This window comes from Ranitomeya imitator, chromosome 1 (genome assembly GCF_032444005.1).
Source record: "Ranitomeya imitator isolate aRanImi1 chromosome 1, aRanImi1.pri, whole genome shotgun sequence".
In the NCBI taxonomy this organism is placed as follows: domain Eukaryota; kingdom Metazoa; phylum Chordata; class Amphibia; order Anura; family Dendrobatidae; genus Ranitomeya; species Ranitomeya imitator.
In genome coordinates this window covers 443,017,442-443,045,155 of record NC_091282.1, presented here as the reverse complement: position 1 = coordinate 443,045,155, position 27,714 = coordinate 443,017,442, and the positions used below count along the sequence as shown (strand labels likewise).

The 27,714-nt window shown below is 43.2% G+C and overlaps 1 protein-coding gene across 1 annotated transcript; it reads right to left on the bottom strand.

Moving 5' to 3' along the window:
• On the bottom strand, window positions 1-27,714 carry KCNV2 (potassium voltage-gated channel modifier subfamily V member 2). Its single transcript, XM_069764088.1, has 2 exons — window positions 26,171-27,714; window positions 1-396 (listed from the first exon to the last, which is right to left on the bottom strand). The coding sequence occupies exons 1-2, from the start codon at window positions 27,611-27,613 to the stop codon at window positions 118-120; spliced, it is 1,722 nt and encodes a 573-aa protein (XP_069620189.1). The 5' UTR covers window positions 27,614-27,714; the 3' UTR covers window positions 1-117.

Here is a 27,714-nt window from a genome sequence, read left to right as displayed (position 1 = left end):
ACCAATATCTGGACTTTTTATTAACTTGAGTTAGTTTCATCTCTCCTCCAGGTGAGTACAATTGTTTCTGCTTATAATTTATAATATGCATTGATATTATTTTACAGAACAGGACTTTTAGTGGTGTCCTGGGATATATTGTGTTGGTTCTCCGGAACAACATTCTGACATCTTCTTCATGGCTCGACCAGTAAAATGAACTTTTCCTCTTTTCTTCCCAATGGTGGTATACTCATATGATTTTAGTTTGCTGTAATAATCGGAAAATTTATTATACAGAATAGAAATGGGCATTCCATTTAATATAATCCCAAAAGCAATACATAAGAATGCAAATAGTCGGCCAAGGTGAGTTTCTGGATAGGTGTCTCCGTATCCCACTGTAGAGATGCTGACCTGTAACATAGTAACATAGTAACATAGTTAGTAAGGCCGAAAAAAGACATTTGTCCATCCAGTTCAGCCTATATTCCATCATAATAAATCCCCAGATCTACGTCCTTCTACAGAACCTAATTGTATGATACAATATTGTTCTGCTCCAGGAAGACATCCAGGCCTCTCTTGAACCCCCCGACTGAGTTCGCCATCACCACCTCCTCAGGCAAGCAATTCCAGATTCTCACTGCCCTAACAGTAAAGAATCCTCTTCTATGTTGGTGGAAAAACCTTCTCTCCTCCAGACGCAAAGAATGCCCCCTTGTGCCCGTCACCTTCCTTGGTATAAACAGATCCTCAGCGAGATATTTGTATTGTCCCCTTATATACTTATACATGGTTATTAGATCGCCCCTCAGTCGTCTTTTTTCTAGACTAAATAATCCTAATTTCGCTAATCTATCTGGGTATTGTAGTTCTCCCGTCCCCTTTATTAATTTTGTTGCCCTCCTTTGTACTCTCTCTAGTTCCATTATATCCTTCCTGAGCACCGGTGCCCAAAACTGGACACAGTACTCCATGTGCGGTCTAACTAGGGATTTGTACAGAGGCAGTATAATGCTCTCATCATGTGTATCCAGACCTCTTTTAATGCACCCCATGATCCTGTTTGCCTTGGCAGCTGCTGCCTGGCACTGGCTGCTCCAGGTAAGTTTATCATTAACTAGGATCCCCAAGTCCTTCTCCCTGTCAGATTTACCCAGTGGTTTCCCATTCAGTGTGTAATGGTGACATTGATTCCTTCTTCCCATGTGTATAACCTTACATTTATCATTGTTAAACCTCATCTGCCACCTTTCAGCCCAAGTTTCCAACTTATCCAGATCCATCTGTAGCAGAATACTATCTTCTCTTGTATTAACTGCTTTACATAGTTTTGTATCATCTGCAAATATCGATATTTTACTGTGTAAACCTTCTACCAGATCATTAATGAATATGTTGAAGAGAACAGGTCCCAATACCGACCCCTGCGGTACCCCACTGGTCACAGCGACCCAGTTAGAGACTATACCATTTATAACCACCCTCTGCTTTCTATCACTAAGCCAGTTACTAACCCATTTACACACATTTTCCCCCAGACCAAGCATTCTCATTTTGTGTACCAACCTCTTGTGCGGCACGGTATCAAACGCTTTGGAAAAATCGAGATATACCACGTCCAATGACTCACCGTGGTCCAGCCTATAGCTTACCTCTTCATAAAAACTGATTAGATTGGTTTGACAGGAGCGATTTCTCATAAACCCATGCTGATATGGAGTTAAACAGTTATTCTCATTGAGATAATCCAGAATAACATCCCTCAGAAACCCTTCAAATATTTTACTAACAATAGAGGTTAGACTTACTGGCCTATAATTTCCAGGTTCACTTTTAGAGCCCTTTTTGAATATTGGCACCACATTTGCTATGCACCAATCCTGCGGAACAGACCCTGTCGCTATAGAGTCACTAAAAATAAGAAATAATGGTTTATCTATTACATTACTTAGTTCTCTTAGTACTCGTGGGTGTATGCCATCCGGACCCGGAGATTTATCTATTTTAATCTTATTTAGCCGGTTTCGCACCTCTTCTTGGGTTAGATTGGTGACCCTTAATATAGGGTTTTCATTGTTTCTTGGGATTTCACCTAGCATTTCATTTTCCACCGTGAATACCGTGGAGAAGAAGGTGTTTAATATGTTAGCTTTTTCCTCGTCATCTACAACCATTCTTTCCTCACTATTTTTTAAGGGGCCTACATTTTCAGCTTTTATTCTTTTACTATTGATATAGTTGAAGAACAGTTTGGGATTAGTTTTACTCTCCTTAGCAATGTGCTTCTCTGTTTCCTTTTTGGCAGCTTTAATTAGTTTTTTAGATAAAGTATTTTTCTCCCTATAGTTTTTTAGAGCTTCAATGGTGCCATCCTGCTTTAGTAGTGCAAATGCTTTCTTTTTACTGTTAATTGCCTGTCTTACTTCTTTGTTTAGCCACATTGGGTTTTTCCTATTTCTAGTCCTTTTATTCCCACAAGGTATAAACCGCTTACAGTGCCTATTTAGGATGTTCTTAAACATTTTCCATTTATTATCTGTATTCTTATTTCTGAGGATATTGTCCCAGTCTACCAGATTAAGGGCATCTCTAAGCTGGTCAAACTTTGCCTTCCTAAAGTTCAGTGTTTTTGTGACTCCCTGACAAGTCCCCCTAGTGAAAGACAGGTGAAACTGTACAATATTGTGGTCGCTATTTCCTAGATGCCCGACCACCTGCAGATTTGTTATTCTGTCAGGTCTATTAGATAGTATTAGGTCTAAAAGTGCTGCTCCTCTGGTTGGATTCTGCACCAATTGTGAAAGATAATTTTTCTTGGTTATTAGCAGAAACCTGTTGCCTTTATGGGTTTCACAGGTTTCTGTTTCCCAGTTAATATCCGGGTAGTTAAAGTCCCCCATAACCAGGACCTCATTATGGGTTGCAGCTTCATCTATCTGCTTTAGAAGTAGACTTTCCATGGTTTCTGTTATATTTGGGGGTTTGTAACAGACCCCAATGAGAATTTTGTTACCATTTTTCCCTCCATGAATTTCGACCCATATGGACTCGACATCCTCATTTCCTTCGCTAATATCCTCCCTTAAAGTGGACTTTAGACAAGACTTTACATAGAGACAAACCCCTCCTCCTCTCCGATTTTTACGATCCTTTCTAAACAGACTGTAACCCTGTAAGTTAACTGCCCAGTCATAGCTTTCATCTAACCTGCAAACAGAAACAAATGGTTAATAACTGTTCTTTGTAATATTTGAATTTATTAAAGGCAATATATAATTTGATCTATTATTAAAATTGAATTCTTTTTTGACAATCAGTGAAAATTGTAATATTTTAGATTAGCCCCATTTAAAGGGATTATCTCTCGAGCAAAGTTAATTTTAATCAATAATCTTGGACAACAATAAGTTCCATAGTTGAATGTGTTAAAAAATGTTCCTGTGCTGAGATAATCTTAAAAATGTGTCCCTGCTGTGTACTGTGTAATGGCTGTGTCTGACCGTGCAGGGACATGGTCTGATCATACCACAGCTCCTGGGCAGGGGAGGACACAAGAGAATATACAGATACATGAAAACACAGCTGCTGGTTTCTTTGAAATATAACATTTCCCTGCCTGTTTACAAACATGTTTTACCTCACAAAAAGAATCAGCTGTGATTCCATGCTGTAATGTCTATATCCTCTTTTTCTTCCTCCCCTGCCCAGGAGATGTGGTATGATCAGACCATGTTCCTGCACGGTCAGACACAGCCATTACACATGGGTGATAAGTGGAGAAATAGTCCTGCTTCACGAGTAGATTCTTATTCATTTAAATGAAATCCATACACAGGACATGAAAAGTCATGAAGACAAGTGAATTTGCTTTAATATAACGCTTGCATCAGTGCGTTTCAGGTCAACACTCATCCTTAACCGTGATTTCACTTGGGCACATTTATAAGATTATCTCAGCACAGGAACATTTTTTTAAACATATGCAATTGAGGGACTGAGATCTAAGATCTCTTAATTAAAATGTACTACAATGTTGGACAACCCCTTTAACCCCTTTACCCGCAAGGGTGGTTTGCATGTTAATGACCGGGCCAATTTTTACAGTTGTGACCACTGTCCCTTTATGAGGTTATAACTCTGGAACGCTTCAACAGATCCCAGTGATTCTGACATTGTTTTCTCGTGACATATTGTACTTCATGATAGTGGTAAAACTTCTTTGATAGTACCTGTGTTTTTTTGTGAAAAAAACAGAAATTTGGCAAAATTTTTTGAAAATTTCGCAATTTTCCAACTTTGAATTTTTATGCAATTAAATCACAGAGATATGTCACACAAAATACTTAATAAATAATAAGTAACATTTCCCACATGTCAACTTTACATCAGCACAATTTTGGAACCAAAGTTTTTTTTTGTTAGGAAGTTATAAGGGTTAAAAGTTGACCAGCAATTTCTCATTTTTACAACACCATTTTTTTTTAGGGACCATCTCATTTTGAATCTCATTTGAAGTCATTTTGAGGGGTCTATATGATAGAAAATACCCAAGTGTGACACCATTATAAAAAAAGCACCCCTCAAGGTGCTCAAAACCATATTCAAGAAGTTTATTAACCCTTCTGGTGCTTCACAGGAATTTTTGGAATGTTTAAATAAAAATGAATATTTAACTTTTTTTTCACAAAAAATGTACTTCAGCTCCAATTTGTTTTATTTTACCAAGGGTAACAGGAGAAAATGGACCCCAAAAGTTGTTTTACAATTTGTCCTGAGTACACCGATACCCCATATGTGGGGGTAAACCTCTGTTTGGGCGCATGACAGAGCTCGGAAGCGAAGGAGCGCCATTTGACTTTTCAATGCAAAATTGACTGGAATTGAGATGGGACACCATGTTGCGTTTGGAGAGCCCCTGATGTGCCTAAACATTGAAACCCCCCACAAGTGACACCATTTTGGAAAGTAGACCCCCTAAGGAACTTATCTAGAGGTGTGGTGAGCACTTTGACCCACCAAGTGCTTCACAGAAGTTTATAATGCAGAACCGTAAAAATAAAAAATCATATTTTTTCACAGAAATTACCTTTTCGCCCCCAATTTTTTATTTACCCAAGGGTAAGAGAAGACATTGGACCCCAAAAGTTGTTGTACAATTTGTCCTGAGTACGCTGATACCCCATATGTGGGGGTAAACCACTGTTTGGGCGCATGGGAGAGCTCGAAAGGGAAGGAGCGCCATTTGACTTTTCAATGCAAAATTGACAGGAATTGAGATGAGACGCCATGTTGCGTTTGAAGAGCCACTGATGTGCCTAAACATTGAAACCCCCCACAAGTGACACCATTTTGGAAAGTAGACCCCCTAAGGAACTTATCTAGAGGTGTGGTGAGCACTTTGACCCACCAAGTGCTTCACAGAAGTTTATAATGCAGAACTGTAAAAATAAAAAATCATACTTTTTCACTAAAATTGTATTTTCGCCCCCAATTTTTTATTTACCCAAGGGTAAGAGAAGACATTGGACCCCAAAAGTTGTTGTACAATTTGTGCTGAGTACGCTGATACCCTATATGTGGGGGTAAACCACTGTTTGGGCGCATGGGAGAGCTCGGAAGGGAAGGAGCGCCGTTTGACTTTTCAATGCAAAATTGACAGGAATTGAGATGGGACGCCATGTTGCGTTTGGAGAGCCACTGATGTGCCTAAACATTGAAACCCCCCACAAGTGACACCATTTTGGAAAGTAGACCCCCTAAGGAACTTATCTAGATGTGTTTTGAGCGCTTTGACCCACCAAGGGCTTCACAGAAGTTTATAATGCAGAGCCGTAAAAATAAAACAAAAATTTTTTCCCACAAAAATTATTTTTTAGCCCCCAGTTTTGTATTTTCCCGAGGGTAGCAGGAGAAATTGGACCCCAAAATTTGTTGTCCAATTTGTCCTGAGTGCGATGATACACCATATGTGGGGGGAACCACTGTTTGGGCGCATGGGAGAGCTCGGAAGGGAAGGAGCGCCATTTGGAATGCAGACTTAGATGGAATGGTCTGCAGGTGTCACATTGCGTTTGCAGAGCCCCTAATGTACCTAAACAGTAGAAGCCCCCCACAAGTGACACCATTTTGGAAACTAGACCCCCTAAGGAACTTATGTAGATGTGTGGTGAGCGCTTTGACCCACCAAGGGCTTCACAGAAGTTTATAATGCAGAGCCGTAAAAATAAAACAAAAATTTTTTCCCACAAAAATTATTTTTTTGCCCCCAGTTTTGTATTTTTCCGAGGGTAACAGGAAAAATTGGACCCCAAAAGTTGTTGTCCAATTTGTCCTGAGTGCGCTGAAACCCCATATGTGGGGGAGAACCACAGTTTGGACGCATGGGAGGGCTCGGAAGGGAAGGAGGGCCATTTGGAATGCAGACTTAGATGGAATGGTCTGCAGGCGTCACATTGCGTTTGCAGAGCCCCTAATGTACCTAAACAGTAGAAACCCCTCACAAGTGACACCATTTTGGAAAGTGGACCACCTAAGGAACTCATCTAGATATTTTGTGAGAGCTTTGAACCCCCAAGTGTTTCACTACAGTTTGCAACGCAGAGCCGTGAAAATAAAAAAAAAAACTTTCCCCCCAAAATTATTTTTTAGCCCCCAGTTTTGTATTTTCCCGAGGGTAAGAGGAGAAATTCGACCCCAAAAGTTGTTGTTCAATTTGTCCTGAGTACGCTGATACCCCATATGTGGGGGGGAACCACCATTTGGGCGCATGGGAGGGCTCGGAAGGGAAGGAGGGCCATTTGGAATGCAGACTTAGATGGAATGGTCTGCAGGCATCACATTGCGTTTGCAGAGCCCCTAATGTACCTAAACAGTAGAAACCCCCACAAGTGACCACATATTCTAAACTAGACCCCCCAAGGAACTTATCTAGATGTGTTGTGAGAATTTTGAACCCCCAAGTGTTTCACTACAGTTTATAACACAGAGCCATGAAAATAAAAAATCTTTTTTTTTCCACAAAAATTATTTTTTAGCCCCAGGTTTTGTATTTTCCCAAGGGGAACAGGAGAAATTGGACCCCAATAGTTGTTGTCCAATTTGTCCTGAGTACGCTGATACCACATATATTGGGGTAAACCCCTGTTTGGGCGCACGGGAGAGCTCGGAAGGGAAGGAGCACTGTTTTACTTTTTCAACGCAGAATTGGCTGGAATTGAGATCGGACGCCATGTCGCATTTGGAGAGCCCCTGATGTGCCTAAACAGTGGAAACCCCCCAATTCTAACTGAAACCCTAATCCAAACACACCTCTAACCCTAATCCCAACCATAACCCTAACCACAACCCTAACCCTGACACACCCCTAACCCTAATCCCAACCCTATTCCCAACCGTAAATGTAATCCAAACCCTAACCCTAACTTTAGCCCCAACCCAACCCTAATGGGAAAATGGAAATAAATAATTTTTTTTTAATTTTATTATTTTTCCCTAACTAAGGGGGTGATGAAGGGGGGTTTGATTTACTTGTATAGCGGGTTTTTTAGCAGATTTTTATGATTGGCAGCCGTCACACAAAAAAGACACTTTTTATTGCAAAAAATTGTTTTTGCATCTCCACATTTTGAGAGCTATAATTTTTCCATATTTTGGCCCACAGAGTCATGTGAGGTCTTGTTTTTTTGCGGGATTAGTTTTTAATGGTGACATTTTCGGGCACGTGACATTTTTTGATCACTTTTTATACCGATTTTTGTGAGGTAGAATGAACAAAAACCAGCTATTCATGAATTTCTTTTGGGGGAGGCGTTTAAACCGTTCCGCGTTTGGTAAAATTGATAAAGCAGTTTTATTCTTCGGGTCAAAACGATTACAGCGATACCTCATTTATATCATTTTTTTATGTTTTGGCGCTTTTATACGATAAAAACTATTTTATATAAAAAATAATAATTTTTGCATCGCCTTATTCTGAGGACTATAACTTTTAAATTTTTTCGCTGATGCTGCTGTATGGCGGCTCGTTTTTTGCGGGACAAGATGACGTTTTCAGCAGTACCATGGTTATTTATATCCGTCTTTTTGATCGCGTGTTATTCCACTTTTTGACTGGCGGTATAATAAAACGTCATTTTTTGCCTCTTTTTTACGGTGTTCACTGAAGGGGTTAACTAGTGGGACAGTTTTATAGGTCGGGTCGTTACGGACGCAGTGATACTAAATATGTGTACTTTTATTTTTTTATTATTTAGATAAAGAAATGTATTTATTGGAACAATATATATATATATATATATATATATATATATATTTTTTTTTTTTTTTTTTTCTTTATTTAGGATTTTATTCTTTTTTACACATGTAAATATTAATTTTTTCACATTGCCCCAGGGGGGGACATCATATTATGATCACACAGGCACTGCAGGGAGGCTTCCCGGCGCCTGCAGGACCTGGAAGGCCCCCTGCGGCCATTTTGGATCCGGGCCTGCAGGTAGGAGGAGGTAGGGACCCTCAGAGCAATGCGATCACATCACATCATTGCTCCGAGGGTCTTAGGGAAGCACGCAGGGAGCCCCCTCCCTGCGCGATGCTCCCCTATGCCGCCGGTAGGCTGCGATCATCTTTGATCGCAGTGTTCCGGGGGTTAATGTGCTAGGAGTGGTCCGTGACCGCTCCTGGCACATAGTGCCGGATGTCAGCTGCGATAGTCAGATGACACCCAGCCAAAGATCGGCCGCGCTCCCCCCGTGAGCGCGGCTGATCGCGTTGGACGTACTATCCCATCACTGGGAATTAATTCCCAGGTCACCTCGATGGGATAGTACGTCCAATGTGATTAAGGGGATAAATACCCTAGTTAGACAAAAAAAAGTGCAAGAAGACATATGTATGTATAGTATAGAAGATTTAATCAACCTCTTTTTCCTCACATGTAAATGGCAAAAGACAGAAGGTGAGGTAAGGTCCTTGAAAACTACGGTATTTTATGGAAATAGGAGAGGAGCTGAAGTCCAGGACCTCCAAGGTGGGATTACCAGAAATACTTCCAGTGCAACAATCATCTCTAGAAAGACATCAGGAGTTAAGGGAGTTAAATAAGTGGCTTAGAAATTGGTACAAGAAAGCAGGGTTTGGGTTAATGGAGTACTGGGCTGACTTCTCTGTTGGTTACAGGTTCCACAGTAGGGACAGGCTGCACCTCAACAGGGGGGGAGCAGCTGTGCTGGGGCAAAAATGGTCAGATGGATCCAGGAGCTTTCCAACTAGAATCTGGGGAGATGGAGCAGACAGAAAGTGGATCATAGTAAGGGGAAATGAAGATTTTTATGGGGTTGGGATTAGCAAGGAAAGTAGGCTGGAGATTAGGAGTAATAGATGTGCTAATAGTATTAAATGTCTGCAGGCAAATGAATGAATTAGAGGCTCTTATGTCAGCCACAGATTATGATGTGATGGGCATTATTGAGACAGGGCTAGTTTGGAGTCATGAGTAGTGTTGAGCATTCCGATACCGCAAGTATCGGGTACCGGCCGATACTTGCGGTATCGGAATTCCGATACCGAGATCCGATACTTTTGTGGTATCGGGTATCGGTATCGGATACATAGAGATGTGTAAAATAAAGAATTAAAATAAAAAATATTGATATATTTACCTCTCCGGCGGCCCCTGGACTCAGCGCGGGTAACCGGCAGGCTTCGTTGTTCAAAATCAGCGCTTTTAGGACCAGAGAATCACGTCCCGGCTTCTGATTGGTCGCGGGCCGCCCATGTGACCGCCACGCGACCAATCACAAGCCGCGACGTCACCGCAAGCTATTAGCGCGCTCATTTTTGAAAAATGAGCGCGTTAATGACTTTCAAAGACGTAACGGCTTGTGATTGGTCGCGGCCACGCGACCAATCACAAGCCGCGACGTCACCGCAAGCTATTAACGCGCTCATTTGTGATTGGTCGCGGCCACGCCTACGTCTTTGAAAGTCATTAACGCGCTCATTTTTCAAAAATGAGCGCGTTAATAGCTTGCGGTGACGTCGCGGCTTGTGATTGGTCGCGGCCACGCGACCAATCACAAGCCGCTACGTCTTTGAAAGCCATTAACGCGCTCATTTTTAAAAATGAGCGCGTTAATAGCTTGCGGTGACGTCGCGGCTTGTGATTGGTCGCGTGGCCGTGACCAATCACAAGCCGCTACGTCTTTGAAAGTCATTAACGCGCTCATTTTTAAAAATGAGCGCGTTAATAGCTTGCGGTGACGTCGCGGCTTGTGATTGGTCGCGTGGCGGTCACATGGGCGGCCCGCGACCAATCAGAAGCCGGGACGTGATTCTCAGGTCCTAAAAGCGCTGATTTTGAACAAAGAAGCCTGCCGGTTACCCGCGCTGAGTTCAGGGGCCGCCGGAGAGGTAAATATATCAATATTTTTTATTTTAATTCTTTATTTTACACATCCCTATGGATCCCAGCGCCTGAAGGAGAGTTTCCTCTCCTTCAGACCCTGGGAACCATGAGAATACCTTCCGATACTTGATGTCCCATTGACTTGTATTGGTATCGGATATCGGTATCGGCGATATCCGATATTTTTCGGGTATCGGCCGATACTATCCGATACCGATACTTTCAAGTATCGGACGGTATCGCTCAACACTAGTCATGAGTAACTCGTTGACAAATGTAGAATCTCCTAGCTCAGTAATTGGAATGTCTATCTTCACTGAATATGGATTTTACTTCAAAATTGAGAATTTTGATAATGACTGAATAATATTGGCCGAGAATGAAAAAAATTTCCCTTATAACAAATATTACAAAGTTGCTTATTTTCATGTGTGCTATTGATTTTTTAAATAAAAATAAAAATGACGGTTACACTTTAACCCCTTAACCCCTTTACCCCCAAGGGTGGTTTGCACGTTAATGACCGGGCCAATTTTTACAATTCTGACCACTGTCCCTTTATGAGGTTATAACTCTGGAACGCTTCAATGGATCCTGGTGATTCTGATGTTGTTTTCTCGTGACATATTGTACTTCATGACAATGGTAAAAATTATTTGATAGTACTTGCGTTTATTTGTGAAAAAAACGGAAATTTGGCGAAAATTAAGAAAATTTCGCAATTTTCCAACTTTGACTTTTTATGCAATTAAATCACAGAGATATGTCACACAAAATACTTAATAAGCAACATTTCCCACATGTCTACTTTACATCAGCACAATTTTGGAACCAAAATTTTTTTTTGTTAGGGAGTTATAAGGGTTAAAAGTTGACCAGCAATTTCTCATTTCTACAACACCATTTTATTTTAGGGACCACATCTCATTTGAAGTCATTTTGAGGGGTCTATATGATAGAAAATACCCAAGTGTGACACCATTCTAAAAACTACACCCCTCAAGGTGCTCAAAACCATATTCAAGAAGTTTATTAACCCTTCTGGTGCTTCACAGGAATTTTTTGAATGTTTAAATAAAAATGAACATTTAACTTTTTTTCACAAAAAATTTAATTCAGCTCCAATTTGTTTTATTTTACCAAGGGTAACAGGAGAAAATGGACCCCAAACATTGTTGTACAATTTGTCCTGAGTATGCCAATACCCCACATGTGGGGGTAAACCACTGTTTGGGCGCATGGCAGAGCTCGGAAGCGAAGGAGTGCCATTTGACTTTTCAATGCAAAATTGACTGGAATTGAGATGGGACGCCATGTTTCGTTTGGAGAGCCCCTGATGTGGCTAAACATTGAAATCCCCCACAAGTGACACCATTTTGGAAAGTAGACCCCCTAAGGAACTTATCTAGAGGTGTGGTGAGCACTTTGACCCAACAAGTGCTTCACAGAAGTTTATAATGTAGAACCGTAAAAATAAAAAATCATATTTTTTCACAAAAATTATCTTTTCGCCCCCAATTTTTTATTTTCCCAAGGGTAAGAGAAGAAATTGGACCCCAAAAGTTGTTGTACAATTTGTCCTGAGTACGCTGATAGCCCATATGTGGGGGTAAACCACTGTTTGGGCGGATGGGAGAGCTCGGAAGGGAAGGAGCGCCGTTTGACTTTTCAATGCAAAATTGACAGGAATTGAGATGGGACGTCATGTTGCGTTTGAAGAGCCACTGATGTGCCTAAACATTGAAACCCCCCACAAGTGACACCATTTTGGAAAGTAGACCCCCTAAGGAACTTATCTAGAGGTGTGGTGAGCACTTTGACCCACCAAGTGCTTCACAGAAGTTTATAATGTAGAACCGTAAAAATAAAAAATCATATTTTTTCACAAAAATTATCTTTTTGCCCCCAATTTTTTATTTTCCCAAGGGTAAGAGAAGAAATTGGACCCCAAAATTTGTTGTACAATTTGTCCTGAGTACGCTGATACCCCATATGTGGGGGTAAACCACTGTTTGGGTGGATGGGAGAGCTCGGAAGGGAAGGAGCGCCGTTTGACTTTTCAAAGCAAAATTGACAGGAATTGAGATGGGACGCCATGTTGCGTTTGAAGAGCCACTGATGTGCCTAAACATTGAAACCCCCCACAAATGACACCATTTTGGAAAGTAGACCCCCTAAGGAACTTATCTAGAGGTGTGGTGAGCACTTTGACCCACCAAGTGCTTCACAGAAGTTTATAATGCAGAGCCGTAAAAATAAAACAAAATTTTTTTCCCACAAAAATTATTTTTTTAGCCCCCAGTTTTGTATTTTCCTGAGGGTAACAGGAGAAATTGGACCCCAAAATTTGTTGCCCAATTTGTCCTGAGTGCGATGATACACCATATGTGGGGGGAACCACTGTTTGGGCACATGGGAGGGCTCAGAAGGGAAGGAGTGCCATTTGAATGCAGACTTAGATGGAACGGTCTGCAGGTGTCACATTGCGTTTGCAGAGCCCCTAATGTACCTAAACAGTAGAAACCCCCCACAAGTGACACCATTTTGGAAAGTAGACCCCCTTAGGAACTTATCTAGATGTGTGCTGAGCGCTTTGACCCACCAAGGGCTTCACAGAAGTTTATAATGGAGAGCCGTAAAAATAAAACAAAAATTTTTTCCCACAAAAATTATTTTTTAGCCCCAGTTTTGTATTTTCCCGAGGGTAACAGGAGAAATTCGACCCCACAATTTGTTGTCCAATTTGTCCTGAGTGCGCTGATACCCCATATGTGGGGGGCAACCACTGTTTGGGCGCATGGGAGGGCTCGGAAGGGAAGGAGCTCCATTTGGAATGAGGACTTAGATGGAATGGTCTGCAGGTGTCACATTGCATTTGCAGAGCCCCTAATGTACCTAAACAGTAGAAACCTCCCACAAGTGACACCATTTTGGAAACTAGACCCCCTAAGGAACTCATCTAGATGTGTTGTGATAGCTTTGAACCCCCAAGTGTTTCACTACAGTTTGTAACGCAGAGCCGTGAAAATTAAAAAAAAAAATCTTTCCCCCCAAAATTATTTTTTAGCCCCCAGTTTTGTATTTTCCCGAGGGTAAGAGGAGAAATTCGACCCCAAAACTTGTTGTCCAATTTGTCCTGAGTACGCTGATACCCCGTATGTTGGGGGAAACCACCGTTTGAGCGCATGGCAGAGCTCGGAAGGGAAGGAGCGCCATTTGGAATGCAGACTTAGATGGAATGGTCTGCAGACGTCACATTGCGTTTGCAGAACCCCTAATGTACCTAAACAGTAGAAACCCCCCACAAGTGACCCCATATTGGAAACTAGACCCCCCAGGGAACTAATCTAGATGTGTTGTGAGAACTTTGAACCCCCAAGTGTTTCACTACAGTTTATAACGCAGAGCCGTGAAAATAAAAAATCTTTTTTTTTCCCACAAAAAATATGTTTTAGCCCCGAGTTTTGTATTTTCCCAAGGGTAGCAGGAGAAATTGGACCCCAAAAGTTGTTGTCCTATTTGTCCTGAGTACGCTGATACCCCATATGTTGGGGTAAACCCCTGTTTGGGCACACGGGAGAGCTCGGAAGGGAAGAAGCACTGTTTTACTTTTTCAACGCAGAATTGGCTGGAATTGAGATCGGACGCCATGTCGCGTTTGGAGAGCCCCTGATGTGCCTAAACAGTGGAAACCCCCCAATTATAACTGAAACCCTAATCCAAACACATCCCTAACCCTAATCCCAACAGTAACCCTAACCACACCTCCAACCCTGACACACCCCTAACCCTAATCCCAACCCTATTCCCAACCGTAAATGTAATCTAAACCCTAACTGTAACTTTAGCCCCAACCCAAACTGTAGCCCTAGCCCTAACCCTAGCCCTAACCCTAATCCTAACCCTAGCCCTAACCCTAGCCCTAACCCTAGCCCTAACCCTAGCCCTAGCCCTAGCCCTAACCCTAGCCCTAACCCTAACCCTAACCCTAGCCCTAACCCTAACCCTAACCCTAGCCCTAACCCTAGCCCTAACCCTAGCCCTAACCCTAACCCTAACCCTAGCCCTAACCCTAGCCCTAACCCTAGCCCTAACTCTAACCCTAGCCCTAATGGGAAAATGGAAATAAATACATTTTTTTTATTTTTCCCTAACTAAGGGGGTGATTAAGGGGGGTTTGATTTACTTTTATAGCGGGTTTTTTAGCGGATTTTTATGATTGGCAGCCGTCACACACTGAAAGACGCTTTTTATTGCAAAAAATATTTTTTGCGTTACCATATTTTGAGAGCTATAATTTTTCTATATTTTGGTCCACAGAGTCATGTGAGGTCTTGTTTTTTGCGGGACGAGTTGATGTTTTTATTGGTAACATTTTCGGGCACGTGACATTTTTTGATCGCTTTTTATTCCGATTTTTGTGAGGCAGAATGACCAAAAACCAGCTATTCATGAATTTCTTTTGGGGGAGGCGTTTATACCGTTCTGCGTTTGGTAAAATTGATGAAGCAGTTTTATTCTTCGGGTCAGTATAATTACAGCGACACCTCATTTATATCATTTTTTTATGTTTTGGCGCTTTTATACGATAAAAACTATTTTATAGAAAAAATAATTATTTTTGCATCGCTTTATTCTCAGGACTATAACTTTTTTATTTTTTTAATGATGGTGCTGTATGGCGGCTCGTTTTTTGCGGGACAAGATGTCGTTTTCAGCGGTACCATGGTTAGTTATATCTGTCTTTTTGATCGCGTGTTATTCCACTTTTTGTTCGGCGGTATGATAATAAAGCGTTGTTTTTTGCCTCGTTTTTTTTTTTTTTTTCTTACGGTGTTTACTGAAGGGATTAACTAGTGGGCCAGTTTTATAGGTCGGGCCGTTACGGACGCGGCGATACTAAATATGTGTACTTTTATTGTTTTGTTTTTTTATTTAGATAAAGAAATGTATTTATGGGAATAATATTTTTTTTTTTTCATTATTTTGGAATATTTTTTTTAATTTTTTTTTACACATTTGAAATTTTTTTTTTTTACTTTTTTACTTTGTCCCAGGGGGGACATCACAGATCAGTGATCTGACAGTTTGCACAGCACTCTGTCAGATCACTGATCTGACTTGCAGCGCTGCAGGCTTCACAGTGCCTGCTCTGAGCAGGCTCTGTGAAGCCACCTCCCTCCCTGCAGGACCCGGATCCGCGGCCATCTTGGATCCGGGCCTGGAGGGAGCAGGGAGGGAGGTGAGACCCTCGCAGCAACGCGATCACATCGCGTTGCTGCGGGGGGCTCAGGGAAGCCCGCAGGGAGCCCCCTCCCTGCGCGGTGCTTCCCTGTACCGCCGGCACATCGCGATCATCTTTGATCGCGGTGTGCCGGGGGTTAATGTGCCGGGGGCGGTCCGTGACCGCTCCTGGCACATAGTGCCGGATGTCAGCTGCGATAAACAGCTGACACCCGGCCGCGATCGGCGGCGCTCCCCCCGTGAGCGCTGTCGATCGCATATGACGTACTATTGCGTCCTTGGGAAGTAAAGCCCACCCCACATGGACGCAATAGTACGTCTAATGGCAGAAAGGGGTTAACGATCGCTGATACGCCTTTTAATAGCTGCAGTTAAGGGTACTTATGCCTCAGCGCCGCTTTTTAATGGCGCTAAGAAATAAGTGTATAGCGCAACCCCAGAGTCAGAATTTCTCCACGGTCTCGGCTACCGGGGGTAGCTGAGACCCCAGAGAACCAGATTCGGGTCAGTTTTTACCGACCCCAGTGTTACGATCATCGTTATTAACAGTATAACGGCCACTGCAAAAAAAAAAAAGTCCTATTTCCCATTTAAATTCTCTGTCCTCTGATGTGATTGAAAGAATTGGTTCCAAAGAAATTTTTTTGTGAAAAAAGTAAAATGTTAATTTTTCCTTCCACATTGCTTTAGCTCTCGTGAACCTGAAGGGTTAATAAACTTCTTGAATGTGGTTTTGCGCACCTTGAGGGGTGCAGTTTTTAGAATGGTGTCACTTTTGGGTATTTTCTCTCATATTTACCTCCCAAACTCACTTCCAATGTGAGGTGGTCTCTACAAAAAATGGTTTTGTAAATTTTGTTGGACAAATGAGAAATCGCTGGTCAAATTTTAACCCTTAGAACTCCCTAACAAAAAAAATTATGTTTCCAAAATTGTGCTGATTTAAAGTAGACGTGTGGAAAATGTTATTTATTAAGTTTTTTTTGTGTGACACCACTCTCTGATTTGAGGGTACAAAAAATAAAAGTGTGAAAATTGCAAAATGTTATACATTTTTGCTAAATTTCCATTTTTTTCATAAAGAAACACAAGTAATATCGAAGAAATTTTACCATGAACATTTAGTACAATGTGTCACAAAAAAATAGTCTCAGAACTTGTGGGATATTTGAAGCGTTCCAGAGTTATAACCTCATAAAATGACAGTGGTCAGAATTGTAAAAATTGGCTTTGACATTAAGTACCAAATTGGCTCTGTCACTAAGGGGTTCAATAGAGTAGTACAAAGTATAATACAACAAAAACAAAGAGCATTTAAAGTGGACCTGCCATTATGTATGAACCCAGCCTTGTGAGTTGGACTCTGAAACGCATTGGCGTTTCAGAGAAAAGCATACTTTGAAAGCCACCAGTGACAGAGCCGCGCAGGATAGATGGTTCCCCGGCGGCTTCTCCCCTCCTGCTGCCCTGGATTGACCAGTCTCTACCTGTTTAAAGCTTGTTGCCTAGGTTATCATCCATCCATACAGTCTATCAGCTGTGACTGACCTCCTAGGCAAGGAGCCCAGCACTCACAAGCTCTTAGTTATAGCGCTTGTGAGTGTTGATCTGAAGCTGACTAGATGATTGGATCACTCCAACGTCAGTGGCCCTGCACTCTTAGGATGTTACAGAGGCCAAGCTGGCTCTGCTTGCAGTATCGGACAGCGCACAGGTTGGGCCAGCAGCACTACCATCCCTCTGGTTAAACCTATAAATCATTCAGGAACACATTGCCCCTGGCAGGCAGGAAGCTGGGAGGCTGGGGAACAGCTTCATCCTGAATTCCTGATTTAGAAGTTAAAGTAACCCCTTTAAGGTGTAATATGCTGCTTGATGAAGAGAATCTTCCATATAATAATTGTATAGCATCACATACCCTTTTCTATCAATATTCATTCCGGTGTCACTTCCTGGGATGCCAGGACTATTGAACCTGCTGCCATATAATCCTCCATATTCACAAGCTCTGTATAACCCTGCCTACACCAAAGAATGGCAGCTTTCTGTCTATGCACAGAGTACACATACAGTTGTGGTGAGGACAAGGTTATACAGCTCAGCATTCAGAAAACTGGTAGCTCTGAAGCAGCTATAACAGTGATTTTATAAAAACTAATAATAAATACCAGCAAAAGACCGAGCTAAGCATAGGAAAACATTTAGGGAGACACATTCTGTGAAGAAATATAAGGAACCGACTTAAAATAAAAAGAGTGCTACTGGGGTCTCAAAAATTTATATTTTATTAATAACAGTTAAAATAGTTATACATATCAAAAACTAAGAATAATACAAAAAAACAATACTCCTATGGTGTGGTACCAGAGCATATATACCCTATATATCATATACAGATTACTAAAAGCATAGTGCAAAAATATATGCAGACAAAATTTAGACTAAAGAGACACTACAAAAAATACCCTGTCATCCTAGCATAATGCTGAGACTAAGGCCGGAGTCACACATGCGAGAAACACGTCCGTGTCTCGCATGTGAAATCCAAGCTCTGGCACCGGCACTCCATGTGTTCCTATGCGGCCGCACGCTGCGCTCTGGAGTGCCGGCGCCAGAGCTTGGATTACACATGCGCGACACGGACGTGTTTCTCGCATGTGTGATCCCGACCTAACTCTTAGTAAGAGAAGCATCACATAAAGATGATGTGTCAGTAAAGAAGGGGGTAAGGTGCAGGTGCTCTGGTCCACCAGCCACAACGCACGTTTCACCCAAGGCTTTGTCAGGGTGCGTAGGGTCTCTTTAATCTAAATTTTGTCTGCACATATTTTTGCACTTTTAGTAATCTAGTTCATAAAAACTGCAGCAAGCATTCCAATAAGTGATGTTTTTTTCTGAATGAGGGCTTTTTGTGGCACTATGTGTAATTTTTATCATATAGCATATGGAAAATATGAAGAAAAATTACAAGTAATCCCTCCATTGCTTTTTGGGTTTTGTTTTTACGGTGTTCACTGGGTGGTAAAAATTACTTGGTCACATGAATCTTCGGGTCAGTGCGGTCACAGCGATACACAGTTTATATAGGTTTCTTTTAGATTTTAATGGTCCAAAAATTTGGTTTGTGCCACCATTTCTGAGATCTGCAACTTTTTTTCCCCAACAATGTAGCTGTGTATAAGATTAATTTTTTAGTCCTCTGAGCTGAAGTTTTTACTGATACCATGTCGGGGAACATATGACATTTTGATCACTTTTAATGCATTTTTAGTAGGACCAAAAAAACAATACTTTTTTTTTCTTGTTGGTGTGTTCATTGTAGAGCCGTGATCCCCAACCTTTCTTACCCAGACAGTCACATTCAGCTCTGAAAGAGGATTGTGAGCCAAATCCCCCCAACCTCAAGTAGTGACATCCTGCTCCTGCTCCCCTCAATGTAGCGACACCCAAAGCCCCATTACAGATTTAAAGACAGCCAAAGCTTTCTCACACAAAGCAAACTGAGGTAGCATACTTATGGATTGCCCCCAAGGGCTGTGGGGTACTCGGAGCCGGGTCCTTCGGTTCTCAGTACTCAGTGGGGATGTCACGGTGGCTGACCCGGTCCGTGGCCCTAGGGGAACGTCCGTTGTACATTGGGGAAAGGTCTTTAAAGGGATAATGTTTGTGACGCCACCTGTGGTATTCGGTCAGGGTGACCGACGCTGCTTAGGGGTCCCCTGGGTTGATGTTATGGCAGCTAGTTGGTATACCTTCCCACAGGTGAAGTATGTCCCCAGGGCTTCCCAGAGTGTAGGTGGTGGATGGTGCAAGGCGCAGTGAATAATGAGGACACAAGGTTGCAGTCTCTTTACCTTTTACTGAAGGTTCAGCATCCACAGTCCAGAGTGGAGACCACAGGGTACGCAGAGTCCGGCCTGTCTGAAGGCAAATCCAGAGTCCCCTTGTCCAGGAGGAATTAAATAGCCTTCCCCTTGCGCCCAGTAACGTAGTAGGTCCCTGCTTGCATAAGCTACCATAAGGTCCTCACTGTTGTTTCTCCTCTCTGTCCCCCAGATGGTACGGATAGGACAAAACCCGTATGACTGATGGCCTGAGGCTTGTTTATAGGGACCCTAGAGATGCCCCGACCCCCACAAGTTGCCACTGTGTATTCTTAGGTATAAAGGTCGGACAGCCAACTTGGAATCAACTGCCCTGCCAGTCTCTGAAGTAATGGCATAGAGCTCTTTACTCCCTCGGTATTCTGGCCATCGGATCTGCGCTTCAGATGGAGGCAGCCTGCTTCTAACTGGTCTCCCACTGATGTTCCTCTCCTTTTGCTATGACTTCTTTTCTCACTCACTACAGCACAATTCCTTTCGTGTCCTTTCTTAGGATGCTGCCGCATGGGTTGCAGGCGCAGCTCCGTGTCCTTCTTTCTCTCTTCCTCAGACTTCAGTCTGGATCTGACCAGGGATCACCCCAGCCAGCTCGACCGGGAGACCTTTCCTCGTCGGTCCCCAGCCAGGAACTCTCCTCTCCCCTCCTCCTCTGACTCTCCCTCTGACTCTCACTAACTTCCTAACCAACCCTCCAGTTTTACCCTATGTGAGGAGTGGCCTAATAGATAGAACCCTTAGCTCCCACTGGTGGACTGGCGTGTGAAGTGTGTGTGTGGCTGTGATACCTGGACAGCAGATCTCCTTCATTGCCTTCAGATGTAACATCACTCCCCCTGGTGGAAGAACAACATTACTGCAATGAAACAGGACTCTGGGGCGCTGCACTTATGCCAGGGGGTTCCCATCTTGCCCCGATTCAGTATTCTCATATCAAGCACTCCCACCACGCTATCCAGGGCCAGACTGGCCATCGGGCAGTTCTGGCAAATGCCAGAAGGGCCGATGGCAGTAGTGGGCCGCTCGAGTGTGCCGCTGTTGGCACACTCCCCCCGCTGTCGGCACACTCCCGGCCCCGCATTCAACTATACCGGCGTCATAGACGCCGGTACAGTTGAATGCAATGATGGGGAGAGAGCGTCTGCTGTCGCTCCCTCTCCCATCATTCCCCGCTCTGTCTGCCGCTTACACTGTGGGTGCGCGATGACGTCATATCATCGCGCACCTGCTGTGTGACTGGGCGGGCAGACTGCAGCTGCTGAGACCGGAACCAGGAGCAGCGCGGGGCAAGAGGAAAGGTGAGTAGAGTCAGTGTTTTTTTTAAAATTATTATTACATGGCATTGCTGCATTACATTCTATGGGGCTGGGCAGCGCTGCATTATATTGTATGGTGGCTGTGCTGCATTATATTCTATGGGGACTGGCTGCATTACATTGTATGGGGACTGGCTACATTACATTCTATGGGGCTGTGCTGCATTACATTCTATGGGGGCTGGCTGCATTACATTCTATAGGGTTGGCTGCATTACATTCTATGGGGGCTGGCTGCATTACATTCTATGGGGACTGGCTACATTACATTCTACGGGGCTGTGCTGCATTACATTCTATGGGGGCTGTGCTGCATTACATTCTATGGGGCCTGTGCTGCATTACATTCTATGGGGGCTGGCTGCATTATATTCTATGGGACTGGGTTGCATTACATTCTATGGGGCTGTGCTTCATTACATTCTATGGGGACTGGCTGCATTACATTCTATGGGGACTGGCTGCATTACATTCTATGGGGCTGGGCTGCATTACATTCTATGGGGACTGGCTACATTACATTCTATGGGGACTGGCTGCATTACATTCTATGGGGCTGGGCTGCATTACATTCTATGGGGCTGTGCTGCATTACATTCTATGGGGACTGTGCTGCATTACATTCTATGGGGGCTGGCTGCATTACATTCTATGGGGACTGGCTACATTACATTCTATGGGGACTGGCTGCATTACATTCTATGGGGGCTGGCTGCATTACATTCTATGGGGACTGGCTGCATTAAATTCTATGGGGACTGGCTACATTACATTCTATGGGGCTGGCTGCATTACATTCTATGGGGCTGGCTGCATTACATTCTATGGGGGCTGGCTGCATTACATTCTATGGGGACTGGCTACATTACATTCTATGGGGCTGTGCTGCATTACATTCTATGGGGGCTGTGCTGCATTACATTCTATGGGGCTGTGCTGCATTACATTCTATGGAGACTGGCTGCATTACATTCTATGGGGGCTGAGCTGTAATGCTGGATACAGCTGTAATTATATGTTATATAGTCGTGTAAGGGTACCGTCACACAGTGCAATTTTCATCGCTACGACGGTACGATCCGTGACGCTCCAGCGTCGTAACAATATCGCTCCAGCGTCGTAGACTGCTGTCACACTTTGCAATCTACGACGCTGGAGCGATAATTTCATGACGTATGTGCGATGTAGAAGCCGTTGGTTACTATGCGCACATCGTATACGATATATGTTACACCATGCAATCATGCCGCCACAGCGGGACACTAGACGACGAAAGAAAGTTTCAAACGATCTGCTACGACGTACGATTCTCAGCAGGGTCCCTGATCGCAGGAGCGTGTCAGACATTGCGATATCGCTCGAGCGTCACAGATATATCGCTCGAACGTCACGAATCGTGCCGTCGTAGCGATCAAAATTTCACTGTGTGACGGTACCCTTACACTCCCCTCACTTCTTGTAACCTACAAGTGTACAAAGATATTATACAGTCACCTTGTGACAAGTGGGCCTCTGTGACTTCAAATGCCAGGGCTGAATTTTAGTCTCAGTCCGGCCCTGACGCTATCGCATTTGTCTTCATGTCCTTTGTCTGACTAGTAGTATCACTCTATGTCCAGCTTTATACTTAATTTATCTCTAAACCCTGCAGGCCAGTATACACACATCTAAATCTGCTATTGTGTGAGGTTCTAAAAAAACTCCAAATCTGGAGACCTGCTCATTATAAGTGGTTTCTAGACCTGGTGCTAATATGCCAAGGTGGCAGACAGATCATGAGCCACACATCATGGTCCTGCAAGCCATATGTGGCTCCCAAGCTACAGTTTGGGGACACATGTCACATAGGATAAATATTTTTAGATTTTAATACAATTAGGAAAGTATCGATATCAACTAAGTTATTTTTTTTTACTTCTTACATTTTGCTATTTACATTTGTGGAAAAAGGGGGCGGTGAATTAAACTTTTATATTATTTCTTAAGTTGTCTCTGATTAAGCAAATTGAACTAGTAATCTCTTGATCACCTATACTGTAGTATTGCAGTGAATTAAAAAGCTACTTGACTTTATAAGAATAATACCATGGCAGACACGGAGGCTCCAGACTAATGCCTGCCATGTAAAATGCCTTTTAAATACTGCTCTCTTAAAAATAAATTGGACATAAATTTGGCAAGTGAAATAGGACACAAAATGGATTGCACTCAATGAGGCTGTGCAGTTCTGCACTTTTTTCTCAGCTGTATTCGGCAGGAGGAAAATTTGGAGCATGCTGCAATTCGAGTCAGAAATTGGTTCAGTGCGGGACAAAAATGGGATGCCATAGGGACCATCAGTATGACATCCGATTTTTAAGGATACATTATGGTTCTGTAGGACGGAAATTCTAAATGTTCCTCTAAAAGATTCATCGCTGCGGAGTAAAAAAAAAATGGATGCATACGGATGACAAGTAAGGGAAAAGTCATCACACTTTTCTGGCTAAAGGTACCGTTACACTAAACGACTTACCAACGATCATGACCAGCGATACGACCTGGCCGTGATCGTTGGTAAGTCGTTGTGTGGTCGCTGGGGAGCTGTCACACAGACAGCTCTCTCCAGCGACCAACGATCAGGGGAAAGACTTTGGCATCGTTGAAACTGTCTTCAACGATGCCGAAGTCCCCGGGTAACCAGGGTAAACATCGGGTTACTAAGTGCAGGGCCGCGCTTAGTAACCCGATATTTACCCTGGTTACCATTGTAAAAAAAAAAACACTACATACTTACATTCCGATGTCTGTCACGTCCCCCGGCGTCAGCTTCCCTGCACTGTGTAAGCACCGGCCGTAAAGCAGAGCACAGCGGTGACGTCACCGCTGTGCTCTGCTTTATGGCCGGCGGCGCTGACAGTCAGTGCAGGGAAGCTGACGGCGGGGGACGTGACAGACATCGGAATGTAAGTATGTAGTGTTTTTTTTTTTAACTTTTACAATGGTAACCAGGGTAAATATCGGGTTACTAAGCGCGGCCCTGCACTTAGTAACCCGATGTTTACCCTGGTTACAAGTGAACACATCGCTGGATCGGCGTCACACACGTCCGATCCAGCGATGACAGCGGGTGATCAGCGACCAAAAAAAGGTCCTGATCATTCCCCACGACCAACGATCTCCCAGCAGAGGCCTGATCGTTGGTCGCTGTCACACATAAGGAGATCGTTAGCGAGATCGTTGCTACGTCACAAAAAAAGCGTGACGTTGCAACGATATCGTTAACGATATCGTTATGTGTGAAGGTACCTTTAGAATAGGACCTTTATAAATAAATATATATATATATACTGGTATGACCCCAGCCATATAGCAATGGCGCATGGATGCCTCACATATACTACAGCCATCAATCATAAAGAGAATGTGTCACCAGATTTCACAATACAGATTTTATTATAATTGCAGAAAGTGTTCAAATAATTTAACTAGTAGGTAAAATGGATTAATGAAACCAAATGTTAATGGAGAATTAATTACGGTATTTAATACACAGCAGTAGTTGTCATTACTGATCACCAGATGCGTAGCTACCATGAGACGCAGAGGGGGCGATGGCCCAGGGCCCTGCGCTCTGAGGAGGCCCACCCGGAGCTACCCTACTGTAACTGCATCGGTGCTCACAGCGCGCCGATACAGTTACATTCTACGGCAGAGCAGGGAGAATGAATCCCCCTGCTCTGCTGCTATGGGGCCCCTGAGCAGGCGGGGGGCCCGATGCCAGCAATGGGTCCCCCACCTGTCATTGCAAGGTAAGCTGTATCGGCATCTAGCCAATACAGCTCACTGCATTAATGAGAGAAGGAGCATTACGCTCCTTCTCCAATCATTCCTGTGTCAGCGTCTGGCATCGCCGACACTGACAGCGGACGTGATGACGTCACTGCCTGGTGCCCGTCACTGCCTGGTGCCCGCTATCAGGAGATGAGCGGGAGCAGGAGCTCGGAACACCGCTGGAACAAGGAGGAAGAAAGGTGAGTATTTATTTATTGTGTTATTTTATGGGGGCTGCCTTATACTACAAGGTCTGCCAATGGGAGTACTGTCTTACACTACAGGGTCTGCCTATGGGGTGCTGCCTTATACTACAGGGTCTGCCTATGGGGTGCTGCTTTATACTACAGGGTCTGCCTATAGGGGTGCTGCCTTATACTACAGGGTCTGCCTATAGGGGTGCTGTTTTATACAGGGTCTGCCTATGGGGTACTGTCTTATACTACAGGGTCTGCCTATGGGGTGCTGCCTTGTGCTATATTGAGGACTATCTGGAACATTATACTATATGGAGGTGTGGGGATTACAGTGTGGGGATTACAGTTTAGGGGCCATCATACAGTGTTGGAGCCATCAAACAGTTTGGAGGCTACTAAGTTTACTGTGTGGGTGGTACAGTGAGGGGGCATTATACTGTGTATATGAGAGCATCATACTGTGTATAGGGGAGCTGTACAAGGGGGAGATTCGTGACATTATTATTGTTACAGGGGAACTCAGGTTACTGTGACTATCAAAGGGGCATACAGGACAATACTTTCTAGGGGGCAAAATATGGGCAGTGTTTTCTATGGCACTTACGCCCGGCATTACTAAATTATAGACAGGTGGTTTAGAATTTAGAGGGCACAGAGAACCACACAGCAGGTGCAGTAATAGGGACACATACAGCAGCAGCATATAAGTATTGGGGTATCAGCAGGATGAGGAGTTTGTGCAGGTTGGGAATAGATGGTGATGGCTGGAATATGAGAAGTGAAATGTGTCTTTGGTGTATTCTCTGCAGCCGAGTCCTCGGTGGAAGAAGTTGTCATGTCGGTCTGAGCCAGATGGAAAAGATGGGAAAAATGAACGATTCCATCAGAAAGGACGTCAGCGGTAAGTCATTATCTGTAACTGTGCTATAATCACTTATATGTTCTGTAGGGCTGGTATCTACCACTGACCATATGGGGGTAATATCCATGTTGGTCTTTATATAGAGATTATCTTCAGTAGCAGTGCGGTCATCTGCTGAGGTTCTCCTCCACTATTAGGGTGTGTCACCCAGCTGTAATCAAGGTTACCTGGATAGGGGCCCACTCAGAAGTTTCGCCCCCCCCTGAACCAAAACCCTAGCTACGCCTCTGCTGACCACCCACATTGAGAATCAATTTCTAGAAAAAGTGTGATAGTTAAAAGAGAACAATGTGTTATTCTATAAAAGCATTTTTTAAAAACGTAAAATAAATTTTAAACTTGTTTGAATCATTGTAAAAAAATGTAATCTTTAAAAACTAACATATAACAAGAAGTACAAGACTTACTGCTGCCCACCACCAGGCATGAGGAATACTGGTGAAGTTAGTTCCAGAGACATCATGTTCAACAGTATAAACCATGGCAGAAAATGAGAAAATCCCCATGGCAATAAAAAGCAGTAGACATCCCACTTGTTGGTAGCATTGACGAAGCGTAAACCCAAAAGCTCTGAGCCCTGTTGAATGACGTGCCAACTTTAGGATGCGGAATATGCGCATCAGCCTCATGATTCTAAGGACTTGTCCAACTTTTCCAACTCGTCCTACAGCCTCTATCTCATGTTCATGACTGGATTTTTTCCCATTTTGGTCCTCATCTGAAAACATCTCGAGGAGTAATTGCAAGTACAATGGCAGTATTGCTATCAGGTCTACGGCATTAAGAACACTGCGCACAAAGCGCTGTATATCCGGTGTTGAGGTAATACGAAGCACATACTCCAATGTAAAGAATGCTATGCACAAGGTTTCCACATGCTCCAAGTAAGGTCTACCATTTGCAATCCCAATAGGATTCGGGTATTGCATATCTTCAACTGTATTAAGTGTCATTGCAACAACAGAAATAAGAACAAAAAAGCTGGATGCCACTGCCATGGCCTTGGCGGTGACTGAAGAGAATGGCTTCTCCATCAAATTCCAAATATGGCGTCTCAAAGGACCATAAAGCATGTCTCTAAAAAGCTCTTCATTCTCCTCTGTTTCCATTTCAGCTCTGAGCTCTCTTTGGACCTTTAGCTGTTCATTCAGCTCATCTTGCCTTTCTTCAAAAGATATGCGACAGCAACGGGGGGTGTTCTTTACTCTTACACCCCAATAATTAATTTCTTCCAGGAAGCTGCGGGGACACAACTCATTCCTTACCCATAACACTCCAGTACGATAGAAATTATAGATGTGATGGAATACAGCTGGATCACGATCAAAGAAATAGACATCTTCAATAGGATTGTAATCATCACACAGGTCTAGTTTGCGCTGTTGGTCAGTATATGTAGCCAAACGACCTATGCGAGTTTTAGGATAACTAGCAGCTACTATGTATGATATATAATAACTTGTACCCCCAACATTGATGTGCAGCAAATTATTTCGAGGCTTTCTGAAAAAAGAGGGTGAAAATAGGTGGGTGTCTTCATCTTCAAAGCATCCAGGGTCATTTGTTGAAATAAATTGCTTTCTCCATCCATCCAATCGTTTCTCTTCTTTTTCTGCCCATTTTAGCTCCTCTAAATCATCTTCTTCATCTTCAATATAGTAAACATAATTGTTCTCAGAATTCAGTTGATAATTAGAGGATTCACTACTAAATCGAAATCTGTCCTCATCTGCACGAGGCTTTCCAGATCCATCTCTGAAGAATGGCAATGGTGGAGCCCTTGTCCTTTGCCTATAGTGAAGCATTTCTTGTCTGGAGGCATAGGTCCCTTGTAGGAAAAGGTTTGTCATGAATGCAGCAGGGACAGAAGCGTTGGTTGCCTTTCTGTTACAGAGTATATGAGTTGTATGAAAGCAGATCCCTTGGTCATTGTACAGAACAATAGCAAAGC